Here is a 20062-nt window from a genome sequence, read left to right as displayed (position 1 = left end):
TTTGTTTTATTCAGCATTGTCTCAACAAATCTGAAATAGTGAAAGGCTCATAGCAGTTGCTAAATAAATATCTTTTGAATGAATACATGATTGCCTTACACTTCTATGTATCTCTATCTTCTAGGTTCATGAACATAAGAATGCAAAAGATATTTACTGAAAAAACTAAATGACTGAAGCAGTTAGGATAAATGTTTAAGGTAAACCAAAGTCTTATTATATATATATACATATTTCAAAAACACACACATACATAAATAGATCAAAAGTAGAAAAAGATATGAGTGCAACATTTAGCAGTTGAGAGTTAATTCACTGTTTTCAAATAGTCTTCACATTCTTACACTTACTGTGCTTCCCTAAAAATAAGACCTAGCTTGACAATCAGCTCTTTTGCGTCTTTTGGAGCAAAACTTAATATAAGACCCGGTATTATATTATGTTATTATATTATATGAGACTGGGTCTTAGATTATAGTAAAATAAGACCGGGTCTTATATTCATTAAGTTTTGCTCCAAAAGACGCATCAGAGCTGATTGTCCGGCTGGGTCTTATTTTCGGGGAAACATAGTAGAAACAAAAGTAACTCTAAACAACTAGTTCTTTAAGCTAATATCCATAAACACATGTGCTGATAAGTTTTCTTTTAAAACAGAATTACAACTAAATCTTGCTGAACACATGTCAGTTTTCAAAATTCAAGTAAGTATAATTTTAGCACACATAATAATAGCTTTTCCATGGTAGCTGTATAAAAAAACAAAAGGTTGTTTCTGGTTAAAATATTTGGTATCACCCATTGTTATTTTTTCTCAGTTGGAATCCACTAGTTTCTTAGCAGTCTTAAATTGATAAAAACTATTTTGTTTGGCACATCCTTATATGTATTTTATTTAGAAAAAACTAACTAATAAATAGACTTCGTTTTTAGTAGATGGATTCTTAGATATGGCTTCATTTACTAAAGTTCCACAAGTATTCCATAATTTTTCATTCAGTTAGTATCTTATACTATGAAACTTTGGTTTTCTTAAAATTAGCATTGGTTGCTTGATTGTAGGTTTGTCACCAAAAAGTGCTGCTTCACTCTCCGTGGTTGGAAATCTTTTCTGATATATCAATGGATATTCCTTCTGAAACTTAAAAACAAGTCGAGGACTTCAGAGTATATTTAACATGATTACCCTAGCTGACGCTAGTGTACAACATTTTAAAAGAATTCAGTACCTTTCTCAACATATATTACAGAGATGAGTGTCCTTTCAGTTTCTTCTTGTTTCTCCCTGCCTTTTCATATATGAAAGGTACACTGTAAGGTATCTTAGATCTCAGTTAATATTAACTTTCTAGGATCTCTTCTCTTGCTAAATATCCTCCTAAATTCCAGACTTTCTTCCTTCCCACTGGTAAAGCCTATGAAGATCACAGGGATCTAGCATATTTCATGTTTCTTTGAGTGTCTCAGACCTGGAGGACTTACCAAACTTCTGTGGCTGCTGGTTTTTGGTATAGAGCTAAAAATTCTAAATGGTAATGATGAGTCACTAAAAATTATGTAACACAATTCAAATTTTGTAATTGGTTTCCTAGGCTGATCCAAGCTATAATCATACAAAACACCAGAAGTAAAGGCATATACCTGTTACTATTATTAAAATTTAAGGGTAAAGAGTAAAACTAGGCAGGTGGTCATATGTAGCCTATACATCCAATATTTAAGATCCAAAATATTTACGAGAAATTAAATTCTAAGTGTTATGAAATAATAACCAGCAATAGCCTATTTGAAATACTTAGTCAAATAGTCTAAATCAAATATTCTCAATGATTGAGAATATGCTCATTCTCTTACCTGTTTTAGTTTTTTCCTTTTCTCCTTTAGAGGCAAACTCTTGTTTTTAATAATATTCTCTAAAAGTTCTGCAATTGCAGCTTGAGACATAGAAACTTTCTGTTCATCAAACTCCTGAGCACTAATCTGCTTACAGTATGAATATGTTGGCAAAGGAGCAATCAGTCCATCTCCAGGATTTTTAATCTGTAGTAAACAAAATAAAACAATCCAAGTCTATTAATTCTGGTCATGTTACTATTTGGTCAAATGTTCTTTTGATGGGTTTTAGTACCTATTATTTTGCTACGAAACATTCAACACATTATGTAGGGTCTAAATACCAGCTCCACAACCTATTCGCTTTGTAACTTTCAGCAAGTTATTTAACTTTTCTTGGTCTGTACAATGTCCTGGGATGACATGAGATAATGTACATGAAGTACTTAGCATACAGTAAGTATTAAACAAAGGTAGCTATCATCATTACTGTTAACCATGGATTTTATTATTTTAACTTCAAAACAATAACAATAGAAGTGGTACTTGAATTCCTCTTAAAACATGTTATAACACAGTAACAGTTAAAGTATTCATCTACTGTTTTTGAGGGGCATGGGAAGAGCCTATACATCTGTTGCTAAGAGAAAGAAACTGTAGGGGTAGTCATAATAATGATAAGTCAGGGCAATATTAGAATGGTACATATGGGAAGAAACATGAATATATGTGCTAGGCATCCAAACATCAAAGATAGTAAACATCTGTTGTTTTTGGCTGCTCAGTATTCTTTCCCTCCTTCTTATAACAGTTTCACTTTGTAACCCCTCTATCGTCATATTTTTTGAAGAACAGATTCTCTTCCCATCTGTTTATGGTCCTCTCTCCAACCCACTCACCCTCAACAACCCAGAAGATGTGCATTTAACCTAGATTGGGCCAGTCAGAGTCCATATTAAGTACTTTTCAAAATGGAAGTGTTGGCATAGCTCTTTTTCCCTTTGGGTTGCAAAAATTAAATCTGTAACTCAAGAGTTTTAATCAACCATGTTGCCCATCATGTGAAGGGCTATTTGTCAAATACAGGACCAAACTGGAAATAAGAGATGGAGGGATGGAAACAGAGTCCTATTGTCTGTCTATTCCTGACTTTTAGTGGTTATTTATGTGAGCTGATAAAGTGCCTCTTTTTGACTAGGCTAGTTCAAGATGAGTTTGCCACTTGCAACTGACAAATCAGAGAATTTTAAGACTTGTAATACATACATGGCCCTTTTTTAAGTAGTCAAGATGTTTCTCCACTGCAGACTGTAAGTAAGAGGGTACTTGAAGGATTTCCTGATGATGATCCATTAAGAAAGAAACTAATCTTGCAGCGAGGATCTCATCAAGACCCACTTCTTCAGCACAGCACAGAATACACCGAGAGAAAGTGTGTATCATCTAGAAACATATTAAAAACCTGAGCTTTTATATAAGTTAGAATTATCAGTAACTTCTAGCATTATGCTGAAGTATTGAGATAAGATGATAAGCAGACTTCAGTTTAAAAATGAGGACAATATTAGAAAGGTGAGAATGTCTATTATTCTTTGTAGAGTACTTGTTAAGTATTTCTTTAATATAATTCCAAAGGATTATAAAAAGCATAGGTTTTCTTCCATTTTGTCACAATTTTAGCAGAAAAATAACGTAAGTTCCATTCATAACATATAGCTATGTTGCTTAAAGGCTGCTAGAGAACAACACCTTGTTGCATTAAGTAGATCCTACAAACACACAGATAAGGAGAATATATAACACCTAAACGTTAGTGGTTACAAGGTTGGCATCATTTATCTTTTGAAACTGGAACACAGTTTTTAATGCTATGTAATTAATACATATATTTTTCAATTTCATCAAAAGGGATCTTCAAATTCTGAGATAAATTTTATGTTTCAAAGCTCATTTACTCTTATTCATATCCATATGACCTACGAACTGTAAGGAACACACACACACACACACACACACACACACACACACACACACACACCTCATTCTAGAATAATTAGAATTTCGGAATTCTATTTGAAGTATTTTGCATGTAATATATGATGAGCATACTGAATTGAAATATTTTCGATGTTATTCTTCCATGTCAGGCAGGTTTTTACATCTTCTTCCTCGTCTTCAGCTTTTTATTTTTTTTTTCTCAGCTTTGTGGAGCTCATTTACTTTCATAGCTTCAACTACTGTGTTTCCCCCAAAATAAGACCTAGCTGAACAATCAGCTCTAATGCATCTTTTGGGCAAAAATTAATATAAGCCCCAGTCTTATTTTACTATAAGACCAGGTATAATATAACATAACATAACATAATAACGGGTCTTACATAATATAAGACCTGGTCTTATATTAATTTTTGCTCCAAAAGACGCATTAGAGCTGATTGTTCGCCTAGGTCTTATTTTTGGGGAAACATGGTAACACCTCTCCAAAAACGTCTGCCTTCTGCCCTGATCCTTATTTACCAGGCGCATATTTCCAACATTCTGTTGGATAAATATCATTTGGATGTCCTATAATATCAAACTCAAAAAGTGTAAAACCAGAATTACCTTCTTTCTACTCATGTTTCTCAAAATAGCTTCCCCTATAAACTTCCCTATGCTTTTCAACAGTGCTACAATTAGTCAAGAATAATTTTTCCTCTATATTAGGTCTATCATTGTTAAAGAACTGCCCTTAATAAGTGGAAAAACAGACCTTAGCTCCAGATTCCTTGCTATGAAAACGTCTTGTAAATTGAAACTGCACTGTGAGGAAGAGGAAGCTCATGAGAGAGAGAGAGAGGGAGGGAAAGAGAGAGAGAGAATAGAGATACTATATATAGTCAAAAGTTCATTTCCAATTAATATTTGCACATAAATGCCTCTCCCCTCAGCCTCAAGAGCCTGACACAGCTTCACAGTAGTTTCTCCCAACTTCGTGTCCACAAGGACGTGCCATCCTAATTCACATAAGTCATCAAACACAACTTTCCCATTACCACAATCTCTGAAACACGTTGACTTACTGGACATGTTATTTTCCATTAATTCTCTGCTTCAGAGTTATAGTGCCCTTAAGCTTTCAACAGCGCCTGCATCTCCTCTTCCTTCCCCACCAACGAGAACTGGCAAAAGGCAGTAGAATATGGTCTGACAATGAAGTGATACAGGATGAGTGAAGAGCCCAAGTCCTCATACAAGGGAAAGATCAAGAAGTGACAGTAGAACAGACTGGGCACAAAGGATTAATAAAACATTTTTGCTGCTAGGAAAGCATTTAAGTATCTTTCTAACCCAAGAAACTAAGATTTCAAGACCACACCATCACTCAAATAGTACATTTAGGTGGTTTGGTTTTCCTTTTTATGGTTTATGAACCAGGGATTATTCTTTCTTTAAGAAATTGACTTACCAGTGATCTTGTACCCATTGTATCATGAAGTTGGGGCATATCAACATTTTGACTCATTCGAGAAGTCATGCGCATTAACAGCTGAAGCTTCCGACGATTTGGTGGGGGAAGTAACAAACAACATAACTGGAGTGCATCGATGGCAACCCTCTCTAAATGAGGTTGCAGCAGACCTAGAAGGCAAAGTTACCCCCCCGAAAAAAATCATCAATAATACTAGTTGCTTTCATATTACCAGCATATACAGTTACCACGAGGCAAAATAATATTTCAGTATTTCTTTTAACTATTCCTAGAAATTTTCACATTCCTCAAAAGCATGATTAAGATTCTCATTTTCTTCATAACCCATTGGAGTATTAACATTCTACACTTCTTACAAAGTAAATGATTCAGAATAAGTGAAACTGAAGGAAAAGTAAGTTCTTTAGTAAAATAAATCTTGGTTGTGCCATGACAAGAGTCTTTTACAGTAAGAAACTTTCCTTTTGGAGGGGGAAAAACTGATTTAAGAGAAGAAAAGCCAGGTAAGCAAAACAGTTAGTAAAAAATAAAAGTTAGTATTACATGCATTGAAAGCATCAAGCTTACTTTGTGTGCCAGTCAACATAGAAGAAGCTGAAGGTAAAGAATTTTCTGAAAGTTCTATTGTACTTTTGCAGAGTCTTTTATTGATTGTGGTACTATACTCTCCGAGATCACCTTCCACAACTGTTTGCACACTTGTGCTGCCTTGTCGAAGATTTGGTTTCATGATAATTTCAGCCACTGGCATATTGATATAACTATTCCTATGTGTACTACTTCTTGAAAGTAAACTCTGAGATCTACAAAGCTGTTTTGATGTGCTTTTCCCATTATATATTTCCTCTTGGTCTTGAACAGTCAAAGTAGAGGTTCTCTTAAAACCAACACAGAGTGGCTTTTGAATACTCTCCTCTGAATGAAGAGTCATTATGGATTCCTGTTTGGTCTTAGACTCTAAAACTTGTTTATTATTTAGTCCTTCTATGTTCAGAACAGATTGATGGCAGACTCTGGAGACCTCTTTACTTGAACTCCCTGGTAAATCTACAATTCCTTCTAAAGAATAGCACCTTGGTTTGATGTTAGAGGCTAGAACATGCATACTACTTAAGCCTGTTAAACTATGACAGCTTCCTCCTAGTATGTCATTAGCACTGGCTCTTCGGTGTTTTAAGTTATTAGCTAGCTGCATTTTCTTAGCGGGTTTTTCTTGAAATCCATGATTGCTTCTCTGCGGTCTCTCAGTAGTATCTGGTTCTTCTTTGTTTTTGTCTTTATGAAGCAGACTGAGAAGAAGACACTCAGTTGATTTGAAGGAATTCAAACTGTTTAAGTGAAGGCTTTTTGAAGACTGTGGATCATCTTGGATTTTATGTATCCCACTGGGTCTATCTGAAACTGTGATGTAGCCACAAACAACTACCAGGAAATGAAACAAAAATTAAGATGCAACTGTATGACAGTGGACAAAAATAAAACAAAAACAACAGTAAAGTTAAAAAAATAAAGCATCACTATAGTATATATTGTTAGTATAGTTCAACAAATAGCAGTTGCTTAATTCAGAAGCCACTCAAATAGGACACATGCAACATTTCAGGTACAAAGTGCAAGACTGATTAGAGGGTTTTCAATTCGTGGTATCAGTATGTTTAACATTTATTTCAACAATCTAATTAAATGGATTGAGTTAAATACATTAAATATCTGCTTTCTGTCTAGAACTATTAAAAAGCTCTTAATTATAAGATAGCTGAAGTATAACAAAACATATATTTGGTCTTTTGGGTCTCTGGTACCTGGCATAAATCTTCTAAAACCCCTGGAATTTCTTGAGTGGTAAGAGTCTTCTGTTATTCATAATGAGCCTATGTGAGCACATCTGAGTTTATGAAGTCATTTAGGGATGGCCTTGCTTAGAAGGTTAGAATTTTCTGCCAATCTCAGACCTCCCTAAAGGGGTTAGAGATTTAATTCAGTCTGCAGTGAATCCATCAATCATGCCTATGTATGGCAATCTCCGTTGAAACTCTGAAACAATGAGGTTAAGGGGGCTTATAGGTTGGTGAACACATGGATGTGCTTGGGAGGGTGGCTTCCTGGAGAAGGAAGCTCTGCATAGGCCATCCTTACCCTGTGTCTGTTCCATTTGGTTGTTCCTGACTTGGACCATGTATAATAAACTGGGAATCATTAAGTGAAGCACTTTCCGGAGTCTGTGAGCCGCTGTAGTGAATTATTAAACCTGTGGAGTGTTGTGGGAACCTCTGAGTTGGTAGTGAGCTGGGCAGAAGTATGAGCCTGAGGACCCCATTTGCAGCGAGTACCTGAAGTGAGGGCCGTCTGGTGGAACTGAGCCCTTAGTCTGTGCCGTCTGCGCCAACGTTGGGTAGTTTGTATCAGAACTGAAGGACTTTGTCCTTAACTTGTGGGGTCTGGGCTAGCTCTGGATAGTTATGGTCAGAAATAAATTGAATTGTAGGAAACCCAATTGGTGTGGCGAATTGGTGATGGAATGATATATCTGAATTAGTGGAAAACAATACAACAGCAAACAGAGTGTTACCGAATTTTAAAATAATTTATAGCTTACCATCTTCTTTATTTACCTATACTTTAAAATCTCTTAAATTATGGGAAATTTGAAAAGTCTAATAAAATGAATTTAAATAATAAGTAAAAATCCACACATACCCAAAATGTTCACAAACAATTCATAATATTCAAAGGTAAGTAGAGGTTCAGGGAGATCTAGAAAATAATCTGCAATTGTTCTGAATACATCTCGTTCAAATCCAATATAAGTTGGATTATTCATATCATTACTTCTTGGCCCTAAGAGGTAGAAGGCAAAAAAAAAAAAAAAAAAAAAAAGCAAAATATATTTTATTTTAAAAATATATTTATAAAGAGTAAAACCTGTATTTCATGAAGGAGCTTTGCTTAATAAATTCTGAAATTCTGTCACAATTCAAAAATTTAAAGGGTTGTGCACATCTCATTCTTCATCTTCTCAGCAGAAATCACTGCAAGCAATTACTAGCATTTTGTTTAGTATTTATTTATCTGAGAAACTGCATATAAAGTAAAATTTGAAATATATTTTAAAAGCAGTAGGGAAATTTACTTTAATGGAATTTTATCACATTTCATTTTATAAAGCAAAGAATATTTTGATGATGCAAATAATTCTTACAAGTTGTCTTTTGCAAATTTACATGTTTATGAATCAATTTTGCCTGATATGTATGGCCCTCACTTACATTCTGTTTCATTAGCTTAACATTGAAATCACCATGCATACTCATTAGTGTATTCCTCAGAAGACCTGATCTCATGTTACAGATGAGGAAACTGAAGCAGAGTAACTTGCTAAAGATGAAAGAGCTCTTGGTGGCAAAACTAGAATCAGAACTTAGAGTAGTGTAAAGTGAGAGCAATACCTTGGACCTTGAGGGACAACAACATTTAAAGGGTGGCCCATGGACTACATAATCAGAATCATCCAATGTGCCTAATAGAAATATAAGTTCCTCTATACAGACCAGAATCTATGGAGGTGGAGCTTGGATTACTGACCTAAAAATATTTGCTTCTGCTTCACTAATTCAGTTGTTTCCAAACACTGACCTGGGTATCTTGGCCATAAGAATCTTCTGAGGCATAGTTAAAAAAAAAAAAAAAGAAAGAAAGAAAAAGAAAAAGATTCCTGACATACCAAATCATGATCTTTGGCAAGTCTCTCAAGTGACTGCGGTATGCATTCAGGTGTGAGTCACTATGCTATCTTTCAAGTTCAAATCTTTCTCTTCCCAAACCCAAATGATCTCTCTTTCTGCTTGGTATCTAAACCTTTGTATGGCTCCACAAGTATGAGCGCACACATACTGAAAAAGGATTAAAGAAAACAAATCACATACACACACATTTAACAGCTTAAAGGCGAATATGGGCTTCATGTAGAGCAAAATAAATATTTTTCTAAGGAGGATATAAGAAATATTCTTAATATATAGAATAAACAATTTGATAATTAGAACGTTTTCTTAGACAGAAAATACTTTACTGGAATTAAAAGTATAGAACTTATAGTTAAAAAAATCTAGGTTTGAATACATAGCTCCTAATGTACTAGAAGACTTTCTAAGTCTTAATTTTCTCTCTAGAAAAAAAATTAGTAATAGTATACTGATCACTGAATCTCATATGTCACAGGATTATTGTGAGGGATTAAATAACAACTAAAAATCTTAATATTTCTTCTGTCTAGGTATACTGTCATTAAACTGGAACCCGGTAAGTTATATCTTTGGTATCATTTAGGTGTAACATGAACTGGGAAGAAATGGAGGACACAAATCCCTGAAAATGGGCTATCAGAGAAATCCCTGGAAGTATGCTTATCTGAGCTGCTAACCATGAGTGAAGACATGAGAGTAAAGGGCAGTTAGGTAGGGGGGAAAGGTAGAAAGAGAAAATCAAAAATCTTAAGATTATGATCAAGATGTTTACCTCGATTTAATAAATAAAATCTATAACTTGTATTACTTACTTTATTGCTAGTTAGTCTGTTGTTTTGTCATATTTAAACCCAGTCAGACAAGGGAATCTATATTTACCCTGAACATTAATAAAATACTAATTTTATAAGAACTAGAAAAATACCTTTGTGACAAAATTATTAAAATATAATTTAACTTTTGATGATTTAAAAGCACACACCTCTGCACATTTTTTAAATTGATTTTGAAAGCAATTAGGGTTGTGTGCTTGAACAGGGATCTTAAATTATAAAAATCAACTAATACTCATCACTAAAAAAAAAGCTTGATGAATGAAATGCTGAAAAATGATTTGCTCATTAGTGACAGATCATTTTTCATAAAAGTCCCATTAATATATCCTGTAGAGTAGAAGCATGTCATGAAGCACCTGAATGTTGAAGTCATGTACGTTGGCAACAGGCATGAGTGGGTTTTATGAGACTTCATTTCTGACTGAAACTTTCCACTTATAAGCTGCTTTACTTATAATTTGCTACTTGAAATGTTTGGGCCTCACTGAGGCAACTGATGTAGATTACACCTAAAAATTTTTTCAGATCCTCAGGCCTATGACTTTATGACATATGAGAACTGAGCCATAAATGGTGCACTTGAATTATAAAATCACCATTTGCATAGAAAAAGTAAAGGGCTATATAACATACTCCACATGCAAAGAAATGTAATCAGTTCCACATTTTCATTTAAACATCAAGAATAAAGACATACTTTAATTTTATCAGGACTTTAACAAATTATTTAAAAAATTTTCTCAGTTATTGTTAAATACTATCATTATAAAACATATATACATGTATATATATATATATATATTCACACACACACATATCTATCTATCTATCTATCTATCTATCTATCTATCTATCTATCTATCTATCTATCTATCTATGTATATATATAGAGAGAGGGAGATAGTTTAACTTACAATTTGCCAGACACTTCATGGCAGATAACACCCAATGAGGAAGGTCATCTACACACAAACAAAAATTAACATTGTATAATAAGTCACATTTTTATGATACTATATGAATATTTAAAACTTAAGTTATTACATACAATTATGTATGTATATATGCATGTATATATGGATATGTGTATTGCCAGGATTAAAAATTATATATTTCACAGACATAGGGCCAAGACACTATTTTAAAATACAAGTTTAAAAAGTTACAGGGATCTTGAGTTTGACTCTTGCCATGATACATAAAACAATTAGCTACCCAAAAATCAAAAATTAATGATTTTTTTTTTGGGGGGGTGGTTCAGAAAAAAATTAATATTCATCTTTATCCACTACCACCATCTTTTCTTTATCTGCATTTCTGTACTCACTATAGCTATGCGGTTTGAATATTACTGATTTGAGTGAGACCTATGACTGAAACAAGCTGTATTTGAATACAAGGTACTTTCACAGTGAGGTCTGCTTCAAACATTTTAATTGCCTCTAACTGAAATATGCTGCACAAAATCTAGCAGTTTTTGGATACATACACAAAAACCACACATACACTTGACTTGAAAAGTGTATGGTTACAAAGAATAGAAAGCTTGGATGAGAACACATACTGTTAATTATTTTAGGTAATGAAAAATGGGAATGGTCCAAAGCCAAATGCATATACAACATAAAACTCTTACGTTTTGACATTTATTATTTGCTCCTACAATTAAAACCTCCAAGTTCTTGCCCACATAAAGAAACACAAAGTAATGCATGTCAATTAATTCTATAGACAGCACTGATTATAAAAGAATGATTCAACATTTTGACTAGATTTGTTGATACGTTTCTTGTAATTTAACTTTTCTGATGCATCTGGCTTAAGTTATTTCCCTATCTTATACCTGAAAGCAACTCATTATATAAACATATGTAATTAATATAATATAAAACATAACATAATATAAAATACAAAGCCAGTGATCTTTAGAATACTGGTCTTAAGAGCTTGGGATTATTGTATTGTGTGTTACTTTGGTTTTATGTACATGTATGTCTTGAGCCCTTTAAATCTGTATATAACTACTCATGTAAGCTCTAGGAAGGCATGGACCATTTCCCTCTTGTTTATCACTAAATCTTTACAACAATGCCTGGCACATTATAGGTCCTCAATAAAATGTGGTTAATCAATAGTTTTAATTATATTTACATACGTTTTGGATGTTTAACCCTGTCATTTAAAAAATATCATGAATCTACCTTAAGAGCTAAAATAATAGCATATATTATATATAGTAGTATTCCACTGTGATTGCTAAAGCACCTATGATGAGACAATCGTCTCCCTGATGTTCTCTCAATTAAAGTATTCTGCTTTTTACATTGTGGTCTCTGTACACCCCCACAATACCTACAACCTTTGTTAGCAAGTTTAAAAATATTCCAACTTCTTTTATTGATACCAACCTGATTTGTCTTGTAGTATAACTATTCCATGTTTACTTGTATTTGTCATGTTGTACATTATATATTGAGGAATTACTTGTTTTGGGTTTATGACTTCTTCTAGGGATGACACACCTAAAATCGTTTGCAGGCTAAATAGAAGAAAAGAACACAAACTTTTTTTTCCTTCATAAAATAAGTGGAATAGAATATAAATATGAGTTTGATTGGCAAACAAAGCCCTCAGAATATTTTGTTGTTTTTTTCTGCAATCAAACTTTGCAGGCTTATATTTAGTATCCACTTTCAAATATGTTTATTTTAATAACCTTTTAAGTATTCCAAAACAGACCCCAAACAAGCTACAACTTTGATTCAAAAGAGAAGCAAATCATACTGAAAACATTCTATTTCTACTGTACTAGTACTATGTATAACAAGACCATTTATTAAGAAGCACAGATACAGGTTAAACTGTAAGGTTGGAGAACAATTCTGTTTTTTTTTTTTCCACTTGAATATCTTGATGAAAACATCAAGTTAACATTCTAAACATCTTCAGTACTTGGTTATAGCTTAGTTTTAGCTTACTAGATCAGAATAATATATCTCCAAACTTCTTCAACGTCTTTTTGGCTTATTTCTCTATTATAAATCGAGTTTTCTTGATCTTCATTGTTTATTTCACAGTTCATGTGTTCTGTATTTTCCTGAAAACAGAATTATTTGGTTTAATATGTTATGCTCAAATTAAGGATATATTGAACAGATACCACTCCCAATATTTAGTAAAGCATCACTGTGGAGCTATAAGGTAAGTGTCACCTGAAGAAATAATGTAACATATGGTGATAAAGCTTTTGGTTTTGCAACTGCCCCCAGCACCTCAAATCAATTTTAAATAAAACATGCTTAAATTATACTATTACTGTTTCAAGCATGTCTTACTACCATTTTTTTATTGTTTCTATGGGTTCCAAAAAATTTACATATATATTTTTAGAATATAATGTAGGTTAAGATTTCAACTATTGGCCTCAAATATTAATGAACCATTTACTTTTAATGATACTATTATGAAGCACATGGTAATTATATTTAAATTAGTGATTAGTAAAAGGGATACCTGAAAGAATTGTAATCCATTCTTTTTAGGAGTTCTGCGAGATAAGTTTCGTAATTTAAAAATACTGTCTTTATCTTTGGAAAAATTATCTATGCTGGTTTTTCTCAATTCTGGATGCCTTCGTGGAAGAGTTTTAAGTGGAGAATTTGCAGGAAACCTGGTTTAAGAATAACACGTAATTAAATAATGAGATCAGAAACAAACTTTTAGTGTCTATTTATCTTAAAAATCACACAAAAATTGGATTTACTTACATTTATTGACACCAAGGAATGAAAATTCGATAAATTGACTTTCCCATTAAATTTTTCAAACATATTTTAATAGTTTCCTGCTTTCTTTAGTATACTGTGCACATTTTAAGTTTATTTTAGAATAATTCAATTATTAGAATCAAGTTCTATTGTAGAGGTATCACATACAAAATGGTTCTAGAATATTACATTTTCTAAATTTCTTTCATGAGTCATCTAATTTGTATATATTTTCTGCGCTTTGTTTGACTGTGATTGTTCTAATTCTCAGAACTTGTCTGTGTTACTTTTTTGATTATAATGCTTTTCTTTCTTTCATTTTAATATAAATTATTTCAAAGATACAAAAAAAGTACAGAATATAATACATCTATGTATGTAACCATCAACCAATGCAACTTACATTTTATCAAAGATTTCATTCGTTTCTTTAAAGGAAAGAAATTCTTTGCTTATTTCTTTCTCTCTTCCTAAGAGGAAATCATTAACCTATAGTGTTTCTTTCTTGTTCATGTTTTTATACTTTTAATAAATAAACAAAAACAATGTTTTTTCACTCTATGGTATCTTTTATTATCCATTAAATTTATGCATAAGTATTAGTGACCTCAGAGATTCTTTCTTATTCTACTATCCTAAAAATATATTCTTATATTCTAAGAGTTTTATCTTCATATATAAATATTTAATCCACGTATAAGTTATATTAAGTTCCCATATCTACATGGGTCCGTATTCTGAGTACTTATTTTAATTTAATTTAAGCCCATATATCAGGTAAGGCAATTCTCCCCCTTCTTTGTTCTTCAAAATTAACTTTGACCTTTACGTTACTAAATAAACTTTATTTTTATTTTATTTTTTTCTGTTTTCTTGTAGAATTTTAATTTTTAAAGTGCTCTGACTTCCCCCCACTAAATAAACTTTAGAATCTGCTTGTCAAATTCTACAAAAAGTTATATAGGGGTTTGGAATGAAAATGTACTGAATGTATCAATTTGGGAAGAAGTGACTTATTTATGATACTAAGTCTTCTTTTTCATGAATAGGAAGGATATCCTTCTCCACTTATTACCTTCACTATAATTTAAAAATTTTCCCAAGTAAGGACTTACACACTTTTGGTAAACTTTATTTTTAAGTACTCCATAGTTTATTTACTATTGTAAAAGACTAGAGGCAGGGGGACTAGTTGAAGAGTTATGCAGAATCCGAGGTAAGAGAGAATAATGGTCTAATGAAAATATTCTCAGTGGAGAGAGAAGTGGACAGGTGAGAACTACTGAGGCAGCACAATAGAAATGGTTTGATAATGAAATCATATTAAAAGGAAGAAGAAAGGGAAAGGACCAAGGCAACTATAGAGAAGATAGTGCCATTCATTAAGATATGGATATTAGATGACAACTATTAGGTTAAGAGATGACAGGGATTTTCCATATGCCGCATTTGAAATACCTGTCTAATAGGCAAAAAAAAAAATGGGTCTAAAGCTTAGGAGAGATGTTTAGGTTGGAGGTTTGAAAGTTATGAGAAAAGTAGGTGAAGACATGGCATGAGATTATCCAGGGAAAGAGGTGAAGTGAAGACAAGTCTAGGACCTTGAGAACCAGTAACAGCTAAAGGATGGGCAGGAGCCAGCAAAGGAGCCCACAAAGGTGACTAAGGAGTAATTAAGAGGAAAGAGTTCTAGTGTGTTATACAAAATGAACTATTCATATTCTTGTTATTGCAGTTTACGTCTATGGCACAAATCATCTTTGATCGTAACAGGTAAAAAATCAATTTCTATGACATTTCATTTGAAAAGTACTATTCTGTAGAGGAAAACAAAGCAGATATTTGAATTCAAAGACCAAGTTTAATGGAAATATAACAAAGAACCCTGGGTGCATGAGAGAAAAAGCAATTATGTGGCCTGAGGGACTCAGAAAAGCTCAGCAGAGGCGCCTACAATAGAGCTGATATGAGAAAAAATATATTTACTAGTCTGACAACTGGGTATAGTGTTTCAAGATAGAAGGACATATTTCAGACAGAAGGAACATAATTTGCTCAAGCATGGTCTCAGCTCCCTCATCTGTAAAAAGGAGCTAATACTTACCCTGCTTAGAAATAAGAAAACATGTAATCATAAAGCAAGGCCTTTTATAGATATTTAATATTCTCTTTACTCTGTGGTATATTTCTTCTGTTATTTATTATATAAAGTTTGGTATTATTTATCGTATCACATGTATTCTTAGATTATATAAGAATATGTTACTTGAAAGCAAGGACCTGTGACAATTTCTCTTGTAATTCTTGAATCTATGAAACTAAAGGTTAATAATGATCTGTCTTTGAAATGTTACATAGCTTCAAAATATGCAGAAGTAATATCTCACTCTTCCCTCCCTATTATATGCGTATGTAATCTCTAACGTTTTAAAAGTTTGAATTGTACAGCTATTAACTTTAACTACATTTAACTTCTAAATGGTCTTGATTAGATTAAGAACAGTTCTGTACAGAAAACATTACTTCTCCTGAAGAAACTGCTGTTTTAGTAAAAGTATAATAGAAGTGGAGTTAAACTTTATCGTAAATAATTCAGTCATGCAGTTATTTCTTTGTTCAGTACCTGAACAGCTGACTGTTGTCATCAAGATTTTCTGATCCCCATCTACCTTTGATATCTTCAATAACATGATTCTTAAGAAATTTTCTTAATAGTTGGATAGTCTGTTGCCTTGTAACTTCAGGACCAAAATTGCTATTATTTCTTAATAGGTCATAAAGCCAATCCACAGCTTCTTCTGCTGTAAAACAATTGCCGTATTTTTTAAAATGTTGCCTGTGTTTTCTCAGAGGCATTCCTGCTCGAAAAGATGCGGTAACTTCATTCCACTGCAAAAGAAAGGAAAATATTTTTTAAAAAATTAAACAAAAATGAAACTTCTTAACTGATTCAAAATAAATGATAAAGAAAAAATTTTTCTTTAAATCTGACTACATCATAAAAACTCATGAAGAAATCATTAATCTTACTTGTGCTATAGAAAATTTTATATCTCATACTGATTTATTTTTATTAATTCTACTCCTGTAATAATATTTTTTGGTAAAAGTTTTAGACTAAAATCACTTCATTGGCTGAGTGGCTTATGTAGAAAACCTAGGAATAATGAAGAACTGCAACAAAGTTGCCTTTAGTCCTCAATAGAGAAAGTATTTATTCCTGTTTTTTTAAAAATCTCAAATAATATTAATATGCTGGTAGCATTTGTGTCAGACAATATTCTTTACATTCATTATTGCACTTTAATTCTCACAATGCTGTGAATAGATACTATTATTATTCCATTTTTAGATGAGGAATATGAAGCAGAGAGATTTAATTACTTGGCCAAGGTCACACAGCTAGTGTAAGTGATGAACCCATCAAACCCAGATTTGATTGACTCTAGAACCTGCATTTGTAATTTCTATGCTGGCCAAATATTATGGCCCGCAGTAGTTTCACTGGTAAAATATCTTTAATATTAAAATTGTTTATATGTTTACTATCTTATCTCTTATGTGAAGATTCCAATAGAGAATATAGAACAGATGGAGTAAATTAAGTAAGCTTTAAGTTCACTGTGTATTTAATGACATTGTGATATATCTACATTTTTAAAAGACGCTCACATTTTCCAAATTGTCCTCAGATCACCCAGACTTTTAGGTTTGTAGCAGCTTTAACAGTGGAGATGAAGGTGGTGGCGGTGTAGAATTAGCACATCACTTTTTAATGGAAAAATCCTACTGTTAGGATTCTTGACCTCTACGTTAGAGGTCAAGAAATCTGTAACTGCAGCTAAGCCACAGCTTAGCTATGTTATCACTTACCTAACCTAGTGTCCCCAACACCGCAACGTGAAATTGAATGGCTGAAAACACAATAACTGTATTATTTTCTTCCCACACCTCCACGTTCTGTACATGAATTTTTATTCAAGAAACATACCGAGCTGCAGTTCATCCAGAGGACAAAGTGTTTTTTACTCTACAGAACATAACACACTTTCACATATCTGAAAATCTCTTCGGGTGGACATGTATCATCGGCCCTGCTGGACCAGCGTAGACACTGAGGTCCACAGAAGTCAAGTGTCTCTGCTGTTGTCACATAACCGGGGGCACAGGATCCTCTAGGACAAAGATCCAAATGACCGCGGCACTGGGTACAAGTACCAATACAGTGACTGCCAACAGCGCTACATTCTGGGTTTAGTTTTGAAATAATCAGCTGTCACCTCGTGGCACTCAGTTGGTACACCCTGCCTTCAATGCGACGGGGCCAGCCGAACGAAGCTGTCGCATTTGGGCTTGCCCCCAGTCTGATGCCACACAGCATCGGAACTCATTCTAAATTCTTGTCGAAACCTGATGGGGGTAGAAGGTGAGGCGCGGGGAGCGGCTACCCTCGAATGATTCTCCGACCTCCCAGGGGACGCCGCCAACCCCGGAACCCGAGCCGCCTAACGAGGCATCAGGCGATGCTCCGACCGCCGGGCGCAGGACCCGTCCCGCAGGGGTTTTGCGATACCGGTTCATTCCTTTCCATCTCCTTGTGTCAGCGAAACGAGGGGCTCCGGGATGCATCCTCCCTTCGCGCAAAGGAAAACGACGAACGTTCTCCCGTAAAAGTGGTGGCGGCCATCACACGGCTGGCCAGTGCCGTCGTTTCGCGCTGCCTTACCAGCTTGGTGGCCCGGTAGGGCCCAGGAGGCACACTCCGATTCTCCATCCCGCCCACCCGGGTGGTCCGCCTGAGGTCCGTCAGCGGCAGGCGCCGTGCCTGGCGGCGGAAAGTCACCTCCCAGCCGCTGTCCGGCGGCCGGCGTCGCTCGGTGCAACCGTCCGCCCCGCCGCCGATTTGAATACCGCAGAGCCCGCGCCGATTGGCTACGCCGCCGATCACGTGACGCGCCGCAGCCCGAGCCGTGGTCGGCGTGGGCGGGGGAGCCTCTCCCCGCAGTGACTGGTGGCGTCGGTGGCCGGCACGGGCTGCGCGGCTCGGGGGCCGGGCCGGCGAGGGAGGCTGCGGGCCTCGCCCGCTTCCCTGGAGCTGCTTCTCCCTCTGGCGGTGGCTGGCGAGGAGGAGTCCTGTTTCCACACTCAGAACGGGTGAGGCTGTTTAGTCCCAGACAGGATTGTTTGGAGGCCAGCTTTTGGTTTCAGGGAATTTGAAATTTGAAAAGAAAACAACAAACCCAAGCCTTTTCTGCCCGGCCCTACGGAATCTTCAGCAGTGCTTAGCGTGTCAAACAGGGCATCCCTGGGGCGTAGCTTTCAACGAACAAAGCTCTTGGTTTTGCTTCTAAAAAGCTTCCTTGGCATTTGTTGCAGGGCTGTCCCCCTCCTACAGTTTAGCAGGTGCCATCATGCCGTTCTCCCCAGTGCAGAACCGTCGATGAAACTCCCCTGAATTCGGTAGTGACAGAGTGCAAGAGGCAGGTGACATCCATAAGCACAGGAAGGGGCTTGGTTGGGCAAGGTTCTGTAAGACTTGTCAAATGGCTTCTCTTAAGAAAATCTACCGTATCTGTACATAAGAATCCTGGTTATGTTTAAATCATGATGAGCGATGTACGGGGTTTTAGAAATCCGCGATTTTGCAAACGACAAAAACTTAAGTTCCAAGCTTTGAGGAGACTGGCCCGAAGTCTCAGATCCTGTTGGCAGAGTTGGGACTTCATACTCGTAATTAACACTCTTATCACCAGCGTGAAACTGATGCTCGGAGTCGGTCATTCAGTACAGAAGATTGAGAGGTTGCTTGAGTGATTTGCAGCTGTGGGCGTATGAATTGGGAAATTAAGCAGCAATTTGAAAGGTTATGACTTAGTCACAAAAAGAGGTAAGAGAAAATGTTCTAGAGAGGAGTGGTATAATGGTCTGCAGTGGAAAGGCACCACAAATAATTTTCTCTCACCTTCTAAACTCTAGCTGGGCTAATCAAACTTACATGAGACAGATTAACAGGAGAAAATATCTAACATTTCTTATGGATGTACAGGACGGGGTGCCGTAAGAATCTGAGACCCATGGAGGCATTGGGCAGTTGAGGCTTATATGCCATTCTGGACAAAGGAGAGGGAGGCAGAGATCTGGGATTTCAAAGGGAAAGCAGGCAATATACAGGTAGACAAAAACAAATTCTTACTGGGCCACCCAGAAACATTGTACACAAAAGAAAGATCAGCAAACAGGCTTGCTAGATTTCTCTCTGTCTGCCATAGTTTATGTTATGAGGCTAAGGGGATGTTCCCTTCCTTTAAGCAGGTTTTTCTACCTGAATTCCTTTAGGTAACTAAGCGGGGAGGGTCAAAGGTTTTTTCTGAGTCTTTTGTTTCTTAGTAACATTTTAAAATCAGTATTCTA

The 20062-nt window shown here is 35.2% G+C and overlaps 1 protein-coding gene across 3 annotated transcripts; it reads right to left on the bottom strand.

The window, feature by feature from the left end:
- Positions 1-549: 549 nt before the first annotated feature.
- DEPDC1 (DEP domain containing 1) lies at positions 550-18431 on the bottom strand (the record flags this gene model as incomplete). 3 transcript variants are annotated; one of them, XM_081054659.1, is made up of 12 exons in its annotated part: positions 550-1141; positions 1855-2040; positions 3100-3276; positions 5282-5454; positions 5873-6727; positions 8003-8143; positions 10799-10846; positions 12293-12423; positions 12863-12981; positions 13398-13554; positions 16275-16540; positions 18378-18431. In XM_081054659.1, 12 exons carry the CDS (start codon positions 18423-18425, stop codon positions 1001-1003), a joined length of 2442 nt encoding a protein of 813 aa, XP_080910785.1. In that variant the 3' UTR covers positions 550-1000. The 3 variants fall into 3 exon arrangements, with proteins under 3 accessions (XP_080910785.1, XP_080910784.1, XP_080910786.1); XM_081054658.1 differs by having other exon boundaries at positions 550-1135; positions 18378-18425; XM_081054660.1 differs by lacking the exon at positions 5873-6727 and having other exon boundaries at positions 18378-18425.
- Between the last annotated feature and the right edge of the window lie 1631 nt (positions 18432-20062).

Source organism: Rhinolophus hipposideros (genome assembly GCF_964194185.1).
Source record: "Rhinolophus hipposideros genome assembly, chromosome: 8".
In the NCBI taxonomy this organism is placed as follows: Eukaryota; Metazoa; Chordata; class Mammalia; order Chiroptera; family Rhinolophidae; genus Rhinolophus; species Rhinolophus hipposideros.
The sequence above is the reverse complement of the archived record's forward strand: the minus strand, read 5'-3'. Positions and strand labels throughout refer to the sequence as shown.